General features: G+C 48.7%; 1 protein-coding gene across 1 annotated transcript in view; it reads right to left on the minus strand.

Moving 5' to 3' along the window:
* Positions 1-220: 220 nt before the first annotated feature.
* IL17RD (interleukin 17 receptor D) overlaps positions 221-12,759 on the minus strand; it is a 59,246-nt gene continuing 46,707 nt past the window's right edge. Inside the window, exons 5-13 of the mRNA XM_040994681.1 lie at positions 12,635-12,755; positions 11,417-11,461; positions 11,148-11,299; positions 9,107-9,172; positions 8,081-8,135; positions 7,408-7,518; positions 6,548-6,732; positions 2,591-3,539; positions 221-1,844 (exon numbers count right to left, since the gene is read on the minus strand). Of these exons, the coding sequence (XP_040850615.1) occupies positions 1,732-1,844; positions 2,591-3,539; positions 6,548-6,732; positions 7,408-7,518; positions 8,081-8,135; positions 9,107-9,172; positions 11,148-11,299; positions 11,417-11,461; positions 12,635-12,755 (1,797 nt within the window). The 3' untranslated portion in view covers positions 221-1,731. The remainder of the gene's footprint in view (positions 1,845-2,590; positions 3,540-6,547; positions 6,733-7,407; positions 7,519-8,080; positions 8,136-9,106; positions 9,173-11,147; positions 11,300-11,416; positions 11,462-12,634; positions 12,756-12,759) is intronic.

A 12,759-nucleotide genomic window follows, 5' to 3' on the forward strand; every position in this document is an offset into this window, starting at 1 on the left:
GGTCCCAGGTAATTTTCTTAACATGAGCAAGTCTGGGCCCAAATCTCCTTCACAGAACAGATGCCCGGGAGGCAATGGTGGAGTGAGCACCTGTGGTTGGGAGCCTGCCCCTCGCTCTAGACCCCAGGGTAGGGGAGGACACTCCTCTGAGGACCAGACGCCTGGCTTTATGGGGAGACGGTCTTGCAGCTCCCTGGCTCTGCCTCGGAGCAGCTGCAGGAAATTCGATGCCAGAGAACAGCCAAGCACGTTCTCCTGCTCCAGAGAAGCTGCCAGCTGCCTCTGCAGAGCTGGGAGTGTGACTCTGCATGCAAAACTCACACAGACATTTACTTCCAGCCTTCACTTCCCCACCTGCCAAGCATGTGTCCAGAGGGGTGCTCTACCCACCCCACCTCCCAACCCTGCCTCAGCCTGTGCCTCATCCATGCCCCTTGAGGCTGGCCCTATCTGAGGAATGAGAAAACACCCAGGTTCCTGGGCTGCATAATGAATGGACGTGTCAGAATCCAACTGCACCCATGAAAAAGGAGAGTGATGTCACAACTTGTTCTAACGCACTGGCAGGACAAGGCTTTTCCAGGGGGGAAGCTAAGACATCATCGCATCTTGCTGATCAATAAACAGGATAACAGCAACTCATCTTTCTTTTCTTTGGAAATGGAAATTTTGCAGAGAAGTCATTCACAAAAACAGAGTGTTTACTTCTGTGACAGTTTCCTTCCCACCTTCATTAAAAAAAAAATCTACATTTGTCAAGTCATCAAAGCCAGGTCAGATTACCGAGCCACCACCTCCCTACACTGCTGAAGCTCGAGGATTCTCACATCCCAAATGTTCAGAACACAAAAAGATGACCGAAGCACAAATTCCCAACTCCCAACAAATACCATCCAGCTGGGTGTCCGTTCCATAAAAGAAACTTCAAGACACCCATATCTGAGACACAACACGGTAAACCTAAGCCGGGAGATGTGGCCGGCAGCTTTGGCACCTGTATCATGCCTCCTCAGACCAAGGGAGGTACTACACATGGGCTCCCTGCATATGGACCAACCCATCTCAGACAAGACGGTCCAGATGCTCAGCCTGGTCCAGGGGTCCCCACCTCAGCCGGTCTCGGCACCCACTTAGACAATCACGCTTGTTGCATGAGTGCTGACTGCACATTCGGTCACTTTGTTGGCCTCTGGCTCCCAGCTTAGTTAACATCCATGCTACAGTCAGTTTCATCTCAGAATGGGCCAGGAACATCATCTGCAACATATCACAAGGCTCCAGATAGACCAGAACTCGATAACTGTGGCTGTCAGGAGAGACAAAGTGCTTTTTCCACAAAGCATTTCCAATCCACGTAGCAGACAGGGAGCGTCCACGGAGTTCAGTGACGTCTGAATAATCAGAGCAGATATTTTCCTTTTTCTCTTTCCATGTTTCCCCTCTCTGTCCCAGCGCAGGCTCTGGTCCAAAGCCTGGCCCAGTGTGGCAAGCTGCTGTCAGAACACACAAACACACCTTGCAGAGGTCTGCCCACAGGGCTTCAGAGAGTGGAAGACTTTGCCAAGCTGTTCATTAGAGGGCTGGAACAAAGGGGAGCGAGTGGTGGCTGGAACTTCACTCCAACTATCCTTGGATGAGACCTCAGCTCCAGTGGGGTATGCAGCCAGAGATGAACCGAGGAACCAGAGAGAGGTGACAGCTAAAGTGGCAATGCTTTGGACTCCCGTTCTGTTACAAAGGGGCAACCGTGTGGAGGTCATCACTGTAGACATGGCAGCCAAGCTCTACTCTGCACACCCCAGAGGCGAAGAGCTTGGAAGGGAGGACGGGAGGCTCTTCCTCACCTGAGAAGAAGAAAGAGCCACATGGTCACTGCATTGCCTTGGGTAGGCCGAGCGAGGGGTCCTTAGGCGGCTGGGTGGGGATTTGGACTTGGGGCTTTGTACATAGAAGGAGGACATTCCAAACAGCTCAGGACAGGGCACTGTGCACCTGTGAATGTGTATAGGTTGTCAGAGGTGAGGCCACAGACTGTCCTTGAAGGTTAAGGGTTTGTATGCTGAACTAACCACAGGGATGGAAGGGAACAGCATGCGATGGCATCCTGCAGGGGTTCCCTGACAGAGTGGCCTACTTTGGCACAGCCCTCTTCCTCTACCTGGGGCCCTGTGCTGAGTTAGTATGGAGAAAAGCCCGCTCCTGTGAACCCCAGGCTCAAATGGCACAGGTTCAAATGGAAGAGCAGTGGGCAGTCAGTGCCCTGAACACCAACCAGACATCAGGTATCAGACAGCCTTAGCACCCGAGGGGCTTGGAATTTAGCCCTTTCTGGAATCGAACGAGACAGCATAGGGCACATCCAGGGTGTCAGCATTCCCTTACAAGGCCTGGGGAGTACATCATTATTTCTGCGGAGTCAACACATTTATTCCTACATAGACTAAGTTTATCAAAGAAGCCAAGTTCCTTCCCAGCAGGTTTCAACACCCAACAAGGAAATACCAAAATGAAAAGAGAGAAGAAAAAAAAATGGTCTCAATGGCTTTCAGAAACGCGGCCAGGTGTTGTGGCCTGCACTGGGAGCCCTTACCCAAACCTGAGGAGGAGGACATGCTCTCAGTCAACGAAGACGTTTCTGTCTGATCAGCTGAGAGTCCTTCCATCAGCGGCAGGGAAAGCTCCGACGAGGGCACGGACGAATCGTAGATGCCCGAGTCCCGGGGCATGTCTGAAGGGCTGCCGGCTTTCCCCAAGTGAAACAGGGGTGGCAGGGCAGAGCCATTGTCCATGACGGTGGACTGGGCCTCCATGTCTTCGTCTGGGCTTCCCAGCTGGCCCTCCGGATGTGAGTCGGCCCGCCCAGGGATTCCAAGAGCAGTGACCTCGGCCTTGAGGCAGAAGTCGTTCTCGGGCCCTGATTTACCCATGACATCGTTTAAGACCAAACCCGAGTCAAACTTTTCCAAGACTGGCTCCCGGTAGTGCAGTGGGTGTGGATGGAAGGGGACGAACTGCTTCTCAAACCAGTCAGGCTCCTCGTCGATAAACTGGTGCATGTTGCAAATGGCGACATACAGGGAGCGGCCCGCCTTGCTCCGAAAGTAGTTCCGTCTATTGCTGCTGGATCCCGGATGCTGCGCGGGCTCCTGCAAGCCATGGTCACAGGAGTGCAGGTGCGAACAGAGCTGAGGGAGATTGTCCATGAGTTTGTACTTAGTACTCAGGTCCAGGACACCGGGGACATCTCCTTCACAGGAATAGTCAAAGTAAACGGTAATGAACTTGCTGAGCGCCCCAGAGGAGCTCTGCTTGGCCTGGCGGAGCTTCTCCGCGATGGCAGCCACAGCCACCAGGAAGAGTTCCCCCTTCCCCGAGCCATGGCCACTGCCTTTGTGCTTGTAGTTCTTCTTGTCCACAAAGTACTTCATGCCTTTGGAGCACACCACGATAATAAACTGGGCCTCATGGATCTTCTGGAAGACCCACGCCCGCTGCCCCTCTCTGCAGAGACTCAAATCTTCCCACAGGTCCAGAGCCACCTGTCACGAGGACAAAAGTCAGGTCACTTATCACACAGAACATGCAGGAAGATTGGAGGTATCAGAAGGAAGACGTTAGGCAGAGGTTGCAGGATCTGTGCCCCGGCACATTATCAGCGTGGCTATGTGCAGGCTCTTAGTTACTTTGCACCAGGGAGCAGTTGATGTTGCATGGTCACACACCAGGCCTCTCGAGGGCACGCCACTTTTAAAATACATCCTGTCGGGGTCATTATCAAGTCCTGGCCTACAAGCCCTTCCACTCCAAGGGAGATTTGCGGGGTCCCTGGACAAAGGGGAATAGTGCAGGTGGATCAGGCGGTTTTCCCTTCTCAGAACCCTCTCCCTGAATCCTGCTGCAGGCACCTCTTGGTGATCGTGCTTTCCCATGGCTACAACACAACACGGCAGCCACAGATCCTTACAGGGAAAGGGCATTCTGAGATGACCTTGTTCTCCTCCTCTGCTCCAGGATGTGACCCCCAACATGCATCCATTTGCTGAAAGTAATCCTGAGTCATCTTAGGATTCAAAAAGCTCATGAAAAAGAAAACTTAAAAGTAAGTTGACTCTGGAACAAACCTTGCATGGTTTTTGCATAATTTGCATTTCTACAGACTTGTTGAAATTTCAAATTTTCACGCATGGATTTCAAGAAAAAAAAATTTTTTTTGGAAACAAACGAACATATCTCTTAATTCCATTTCCCACAAATTCTTAATAATATTCTTCCATAGACAGAACAAGCATTTAGAAACCGTTCCAATCTTTGATCCAGTAATTCTGTTTCAGGGCCTCTATCCTTTGCAAACCATCACAAAGGGAGTATTACTGAACGATTAAGATATCTAACAACCTGGGTTAACTCAGTGATGCTGAATCGATATAATGGATTTTAAACTGCAACTTAAACTTGCAGTTTACAGAGGCGCTGCTAACAGTGGAGAAAGCATCAAGTGGAGAGAATCCTTCCAACATACAAAGCAAAACTGTATATGTAAGTTCTGCTCTATAGAAAGAGACTGGACAGGAACACAACAAATATTAACTGTGGTTCTTTCTCCAGGTTGATATTAGAGGACATTTCTAAATCTGTCATCTGTTTTCCGTTTCTAAATGTTCCACAACGTAGATCTAGTTCACTCAGAAATGTTCAAGTGGTCTCCCCAGAGTGTAATCAGCTTTAAAGCAGAACAAACTGAGCTGTCTGCGGAATCTGCAGATAACGTGTGTCAGTGGTTTGAGTTTGCAGTTGTTTTTTCAGCAGGTGCTAAAGCCAAGGTCAAGGCTTTCTCACGGGAGGAAACTGGATTGGCCTTGGAAATACATCCTATTGACACCAGGGGGCAGCCTTGCCACACGGAGAGATTCTGAGAAACACCAGTAGGTGGCTTCAACGCAAATTAACTCCCTATCACAAAATTATTGACAATTATTTAGGCCACCGCCTACAAGGCCGGTATCCCATATGGGCGCTGGTTCAAATCCTGGCTGTTCCATTTCTAATCCAACTCTCTCTGCTCAAATGGCAGAGAACGGACAGCCCAAGTGCTTAGAGCTCCTGGTTCCTGACTTGAGCTTGCTGCTTTCTAGCGTGCAGGATATTTCCCTCTCAGATTCTCCTCCCTCCTCCCTCTGTAACTCTGACTTTCAAATAAATAGAACCTTAAAAAGGAAATAGAAAAAGCAACAAGAGAGCTGTCATACGTCACTCTAAAAATGAACACCATGATATTAGGAAAAGCTACATATTACCAGCTTAAACAAGCAACTAGGAAACCAAGGCAGACAATTCAAGTACCTGACACATTAGGGCTCTCCCAGAGACCTCCGACCACAAACCAGCTTCTCCCTTGCCATTCCTCTGTAGCAATCAATGGCCATACAAGCTCACAAAACCCTCTGTTATACACGCCTCTCTGGACTCCGAGATTCCCTGCCTTCTGAAGACAGTCCTATTCTCCACTTACCTCCTTAGCAAAAGCCTGCCTGAATCACTGCTTTACTTGTCACACTCTGACCCTCCATCGGTGGCTTTTTCCTGAGCTCATTCACTGGGATGTCTTGACTGAACCCCTGCCCCGGCTGCATAGTCTTGTGACAGTTGCTGCTCACTACAATTCATGCCAGGTGGGTGCCACTCAATGCTTGTGAGCAATTATGGGCCAGGGATGGAAGCAAATGTTAGAATACTTAGCACTTGTGATGTGCAGGGCAGACTGCAATAGTACAGGACCACCTCCTAGGCTGGGGTTGTGACACAGCACAAAACCACCACCTGTAGAGCTGACATGCTCCATGAGCGACAGCTCAAGTCCTGGCTTTTTGTTTGTTTAGTATTTACTTATTTAAAAGGCAGAGTTACAAAGAGGGAGAGACAGAGAGATCTTCCATCTGCTGGTTCTTTGCCCATATGTCCACAATGGTTGGCGCTGGGCTGGTCCAGAACCAGGAGCTTTTTTCACATCTTCCATGTGGGTGCAGGATCCCAAGACTTGGGCTATCTTCCTCTGCTTTCTCAGGCCATCAGCAGGGAACAGGGTCAGAAATAGAGCGGCTGGGACTCAAGCCAGCACCCACATGGAATGCTGGAACTACAGGCAGATGTTTTCCCCACTACATAGCATTGGCCCCTGACTACTCCACTTCTTTTCCAGCTCCCTGCTAATGCACCTGGGACAGCAGTAGAAGATGACCCAAGCACTTGGGCCCCCTTCACTCACATGGGAGATTGGTAAAAAAAAAAAAAAAAAAAATTACTAGCTTCTGGTTTTGTCCTGGTCCAGTCTGGGCTGTTGCAATCATTTGGAAAGTAAACCAACACATGTTAGAGTGCTTTCTCTCTAACTCTGCTTTTTCAAATAAACAAAATAAAGCTTAAAAACAAATCTCCACTTTGGGAACTATGGCCAAGTCAAGGTCAAGTGTCACCAAAACCAGCTTGGAAGAGCAGAGGTGGAGGCAAGGAGATGGTACAAGAGTGAAAGATAAGGCTTTGAAACCCGCACCTCACAGCCGCAGAAGTCCTGGAGGAAGTAGGCGAAACACTGGACGACGTTCATGTGATTCTGGCCATCTTTGCTGGAATAGCACAGGAAGACCTTGGGCCGTGGCTGGAGCCGCTCCCTGGGGAGAGCTGCCGTGTATGTGGAGGTCTCGGAGCTCTCCTCGTCCAAATGTGAATATATGTTTTCTACATGGGAAAAGAAGACAGGGTTGATAGCTATCTGTGAACAAGGATGCTTTGTCCTATTCCCTAATATTAGGAACCCCAGGCGATCTGGACACAGTCCAGGGGTCCTGCTTGGTCAGCACTGTTGGGTCACCAGGATAGAAGGGACAGCTGGTTTCTATAGTGAAGCAACGAACATTATTCCTAGCATCAAACTGACCTTGGACAGGCCAGGAAATACAGCACTGGACACCGTAGGCGGCCATGCATGGTGCACCTCCTGGGACCAAGGAAGCATCGGCAGGATTCCCAGAGTGTTTTATGGAGGTGTGACTGACAGTGCACAAAGCTTCGAGGAAGTGGACACCTGGGTAGACTCCCTCGTCAGCTCCCTGGGCATGTGCTGTCCCGAGCACAGGAACAGAGTTAATGCCTGTCCTTTTAGCTGCTCCTGAGGTTCAGATACCAAATACGTTGCTCCAGGGAGGTAGGTACAGGAGCCAGGGAACTAACCAGGAGCTCTGAAGCTTCCCAGACGCCCGCACCAGGAAGCACCTGTACCCCTCCCTGCCTCCAAGTCTCCTAGGGCTGGTAGTGACCCTGGGCCTGCCCCTTGTGTGTGTGTGTGTGTGCGTGTGCATGCATGCGTGTGTTGGGGGAGAGGAGCAGGGAAGGAGACAACCCACAAAGAGCTACCTTGCTGCTTCTTGCGGCACATCACAGTGAAGAGGGTTGCAAACGCCGAAATGACGACCAGCGGCACGGTGATGGCCACAGCCCTGATGGGCCCTGCCCACGGGGAATGCACTGGGAGAAAGCAGAAAGGAGACCGGTCTGAGGAACTTCAGCAGCAGGAACAGGTTCAAAGAGAAATACCTGGGTTTGGTTTCTTTTTTTCCAGGGGGGGTTTGTTTTTCAAACATAAGCCAAGTGACAGGTTCTCAGACCCCATGGACCACCTTTCTCATAGAGCTTATGTGGCTACTTTAAAAGGATTCAGCAACTCACTTTTTTTTTTTTTTAAAGCAGCTCACTCAAAGGATTTCAGGCAACAATTCAACAGTGAAGAGTAGCGGCTGGCACAGTAAATACCTTGGAGGAGAATTCTGCCTAAGGAAACCTCTCCTCCCACCACTTTTCTTCCAAGGACAATTGACTGTTTATTTAGTTCCCAGCAACGGCGCACACCACACTGGCTTTGATCTTCCAGGCATCAACACAGGGGTGGAAGCAAAGTCAGACTTGACAGAGCAGCATTCAAGAGACAGGAGCCGACTTCTGTTTTTAGAAACCGTGAGGTACAGAAAGGATCAGATACTTGGGTGAGCAGCACCCCAGAGCCAATGTTTTAAGCAAAAACAATGTGTACCTGGCTTGAGGGCATAATGCATCACTTTTCTTGTCGTGTTAGTGTCATCTACCAGCTGCAAAACAGAGAACGCTGTGTTATTCTTCTTCAAAGTGATAGCACTGCAACAAGTTATATCTACCATGCACATGGAGGGGAAACAGGGTGATTTCACTCCTTTTTTTCCGTTGGTGGGCAGTGTGGGTCTAGGGGACGTGATGGAAGAGAACGCCTGGGATAAGGATGTGGCTGGAGCTCATCTTCATTTACCAGGGAGAGCCCAGGCATGAAATACATCCAGGCTCATCTCTGCACTGCCAGCGGGAAGCTCTCAACTTCACCAGGCTTCCTTTCTTGAATCCAAAGGCTGTTCATGCAACTGAAGAATACAGCCAGCGAGTCTCACATGCTAACGATTCTCAACTACACTGGCATCCTACCACTAACTCCAGCGGGCGTGCTTTCTGAAGGTGCGTCTGCCCAGAGCCACTCCCAGCTGCCAGAGAATGCAAGAAGTAGGTGTTGCGACAAAAATGTAAAGACACACGGCTAATTTCCTTTTCCACCAACGTCTACAGCACCAGTTCGATCGTGGAAAAGTCATCAAAGACAGGAGAAGAATCGGATTGACCTGTTCCCTGTCAGAGTACAAAGGAAGAAAAGCAAGAGAGACCTGGGATGGGGAAGTGTAGGCAGACAGAAGTTTGCTTTCCTGTTTTAATATCACATTACAACTTTTTAAAACTAAAATTTAAGGGGGAAAAAAAAAAAGTATCTCTGTAGGTTAAGGAATACCATATAGAAAATATAAATCTTGGGTCACAGGGATTATGTGGTCACTTTAAAAAAAATTACCAGAAATATTCTTGGAAAGTTCATGGAAAGATGAAGTATGGATTATATGTGAACTTTTCTGAAAAGCATGTAAAAACCATGCTTTTGGCACATGTCTTCAATGGTTTGCAATTTTCTTGCTATCCCTCAGTTGTCTGTGAAGTCAATTTGTTCAGTAGAATTGCTGATGGGGCTTTCTGGTGTTCCGCTTACCTCAATGAGATAATCCCCCGGAGAAACATTCTGAAGGAGGCAGCTGGTTATCTCCATATTCTGCTCCTGGCAAAGAAGCAAACAAGAATGTAAAAAAGGTCATGGAGCTTCTCCCGTAGAGCAAAAGGATCCTGCCAGGAGCCTCCACCAGACTGGCTGGGGAGGAACTGCGTTCAGCTCCATTCTGTGCTTCGCCAGGTACTAATTAGAACTTTCATCTAACGAAAGGGACAAAGGAAAACAAATGGAGCTTCCCGTACACACAATCAGCCAACATCTCAGGCGCTGAACTTCTGTATGAAGGTCAATGGCAGAAGTGAGGAGGGCCCAACACACAAAGGAGCACCTTGAGGAAGGGTGCTGGCCTTCAGCCACCACAACACCACACACTTAGCATTTGCTGTCCTGTGAACACCCACGAAATGTTTCCCCCTTAGTCCGATCACCACCAGTGTTAAGAATTTGGCTACAGAACCCACCGCTTAACCTTGGCCTAGCAGATAAAGTCAGTGGCCACTGAACTACTAGCGGCTTGGTTGCTACGTTCTGGAAACTGTAAGCTTGAGCAAGGCAGGTGACCTCCCTGAGCCTCAGTTTCCCCACCTGAGAAGGGAGGACAGTGGCAGCGCCTGAGTTTTGCAGGGCTTGAAGCTCAGCACCCGCCAGAGTGAGCATCCGAGCATCAGACAAATCACAGAAGAGTCGATAGAAATATGGAAGGCTTTTGGTTCCCTGTCAGCTGGAAGGTAGGTATCTGCAGAGTGAGGGCTCCTGGGCAGAGGTTCCCGAGTCACACTCAGTGATGACATTTCTTAAAATACTTATATATATACTATATTTTATATATATAATATATTATTATATATTATAATATAATATATTATTATATATATTAATATATTATTATATATATTATATATTATAATATATTATTATATATATATATAAATGGAAAAGCAGAGTTAGAGAGAGAAGGAGAAACAGAGAGAGAGAAAGATCTTCCATCTTCTGCTCCACTGTTCAGATGGCTGCATCAGCTGGAGCTGAGTTAATTCAAAGCCAGGAGCCAAGATCTTATAATTCTCCAGTGCAACTGCAGACTCCCAAAGATGTGGGCCACCCTTTGCTGCTTCCCCAGGCCATAAACCAAAAGCTGGATTAGAAAGTGGAGCAGCCAGGACACAAAACGGCACCAATTTAGAATGTGATGTTGCGGGCAAAGGATTAGCATGCTGAATCACCACACCGGCCCTGTGATGACATTCTGAACCAGCTACTGAGAGCTGAGTACTGGGAAAGCATGATGCCCACCTTTTAGCCACCCAAAGCCCAAAGGTGACTAACCGAGAGAGACGAAAACAGATTGACAGTACTCTGATGCCCTGGTTCACTTCCCAAATGCTAGCAGTAGCCAGTAAGGGATGGAATAGGTGAAGCCAGGAGCTGAGAACTCAGTCCAGGTCTCTAATGTAGACAGCAGGGCTCTAATTACCTGAGGTGTCCTCTACCTCCTAGGGCACACACTGGTGGTGAGGCTGGGATCTAGAGCTGGGAATGGAACCCAGGAGCTCCAATGTAGGATATGGGTATGCTAACTGAGATCTTAACTACCAGGCCAAACACCTGCCACCCCCAGGGTCACTTTAAAATACATGTGAGGGGGAAGCGGGTACATGGCACAGTAGCTGCTTAAGCCATTTCTAACCATGTTGGCATCCCACACGGGATTGCCACTTCAACTCCTGGCTGCTCCACTTCCAATCCAGCGTCCCACTAATGTGCTTAGGAAGGCAGCAGACAATGGCCCAACTACTTGGGCCCCTGCACAGTAAGCATCCCGCATCAGCTTCTGGCTTTGGCTCGGCTGTTACAGCCATGTGGAGGAGGGAGGGGCTTATCAATCAGCAGATGGCAGAGCTTTCCCTCTTTCCTCCTCTCTCTCTGTCTCCTTTTCTTCCTGTCATATATAAAAAAAAAAATCTTTTAAAACACACATGTACACACACACACACACAGAGCATTCCTTCAGCAAGCAGCTCACCTGCTTACAGGTCTTTCGCTTGAAGGGTCCTTCGTGCTTGAGCTTGTAATGAAGAGAGAAGGAGCGGAAGCCGAAGCTGTGTGGCGCTTGGTCGAAGGACACCTGCAGGTCGGAGCCGTGCTGGGTAATGTTCAGGTTCCGAGGCTTCCAGACTGGGGTTGGTGGGGGATGAAGGCAGAAAAGAAACAGAGTGAGCACCCCAAGTCGGCACCAGCACCTGGCTGGTGGTAAGGTGCAGACACCTGAAAACTAGGGACACCTCTACTCACAGGGTTTGCAGGCCAAGTTGTCTGGCTGGAGCAACAGGTCACAGGCTATTGGAAGAGAAACATACTTTTAAGTATCGGGAGAGTCCAATGTTTTTCTCACCTCACATATCTATGAAATATAAACATACGAAGCTGAGTAACTGCTGAAAAAGCCATAAAAGACACCAGCTCAATAACGATTTTCACTATGGCACATTTGTATCTTATGACAGTTTAAACAGCAAAGTAGAAGAATATCAACGCTGTTTATGCCACATAAATGGAGACAGCCTAAGTATAAAGATACCCGTGGGTTCAGTCTGTCAAGCAGTACATAGTTCCAAGGCCAATAACCATGGGTACTGGAAGTATGCTAGCATGCACACATCACTGTGATATAGAGGCAGTCGGAAATGATGCCAGCCCCTGCACACCTCCACCATGAAGGTATGTGGGCACCATGAAGGTATGTAACAGAAGCATCATTTCCACCTTCAGCAAGATTCTCATTTAAATTCCTTTTCATAAACTTTTGTTTTTTTAATCAGAAAGGCAGATCTACAGAGAGAAAGATCTTCCACGCACTGGTTCACTCTGCAAGTGTCTGCAACAGTTGGAGCTGAACCAATCTGAAACCAGGAGCTTATTCCAGGTCTCTCATGCAGATGCAAGGTCCCAAGGCTTTGGGTCATCCTCTACTGCTTTCCCAGGCCACAAACAGGGAGCTGGAAGGGAAGTAGAGCAGCTAGAATATGAACCAGCACCCCTACAGAATCCCAGTGGATACAAGGTGAGGATTTAGCCACAGGCAGGCATCTCCTGAGCAGTAGTGTTAACGCTAAAAACCAGGTTTGGCCCAAGCTGTAAACTCAGAAACAGAGCTTAAAACATGATAAAAACAGTAGAGAGCCGAACACGTGGTCCAGGAGACCAGGCTGCTCATGTGGGGAGAGTTCTGGACAATTGCCACATAATGCTACAAAAATCTAGAGACGTGAATGTCTTGATGGTGGCCACAGCCACGGGCGGGTATGTCCTGAAACAAGCCAACAGTGGCTGATCTGACGAGAGGCACCGTGTCTGGGCCTAATCTTCACTCTAAAAAGTGCTTTCCTGGATGCTTGTCTCTTTGCCACACCTGCTGCCTACCAGGATCTGGTGTGCTCTTGAACAGGTCTCTGTAGAGCAATTACTCAAGCAGGATAAAAGCCAAGTTGGGCCAGGGAAGGCCATACCCACCTCGGGTTCGGAAGAAGAAAGGGTGGTAATTGCTTTCATTTTTAGTGGAAGGGAAAGGGACAATCTTGACAAAGTAATCCGTTTCGAATTTCATGTTCAGGAAAGGCTGAGATTCCATTCCCTAA

This window comes from Ochotona curzoniae, unplaced genomic scaffold (assembly GCF_017591425.1).
Source record: "Ochotona curzoniae isolate NIBS_2020 unplaced genomic scaffold, NIBS_Ocur_1.0 contig_908, whole genome shotgun sequence".
NCBI lineage: Eukaryota > Metazoa > Chordata > Mammalia > Lagomorpha > Ochotonidae > Ochotona > Ochotona curzoniae.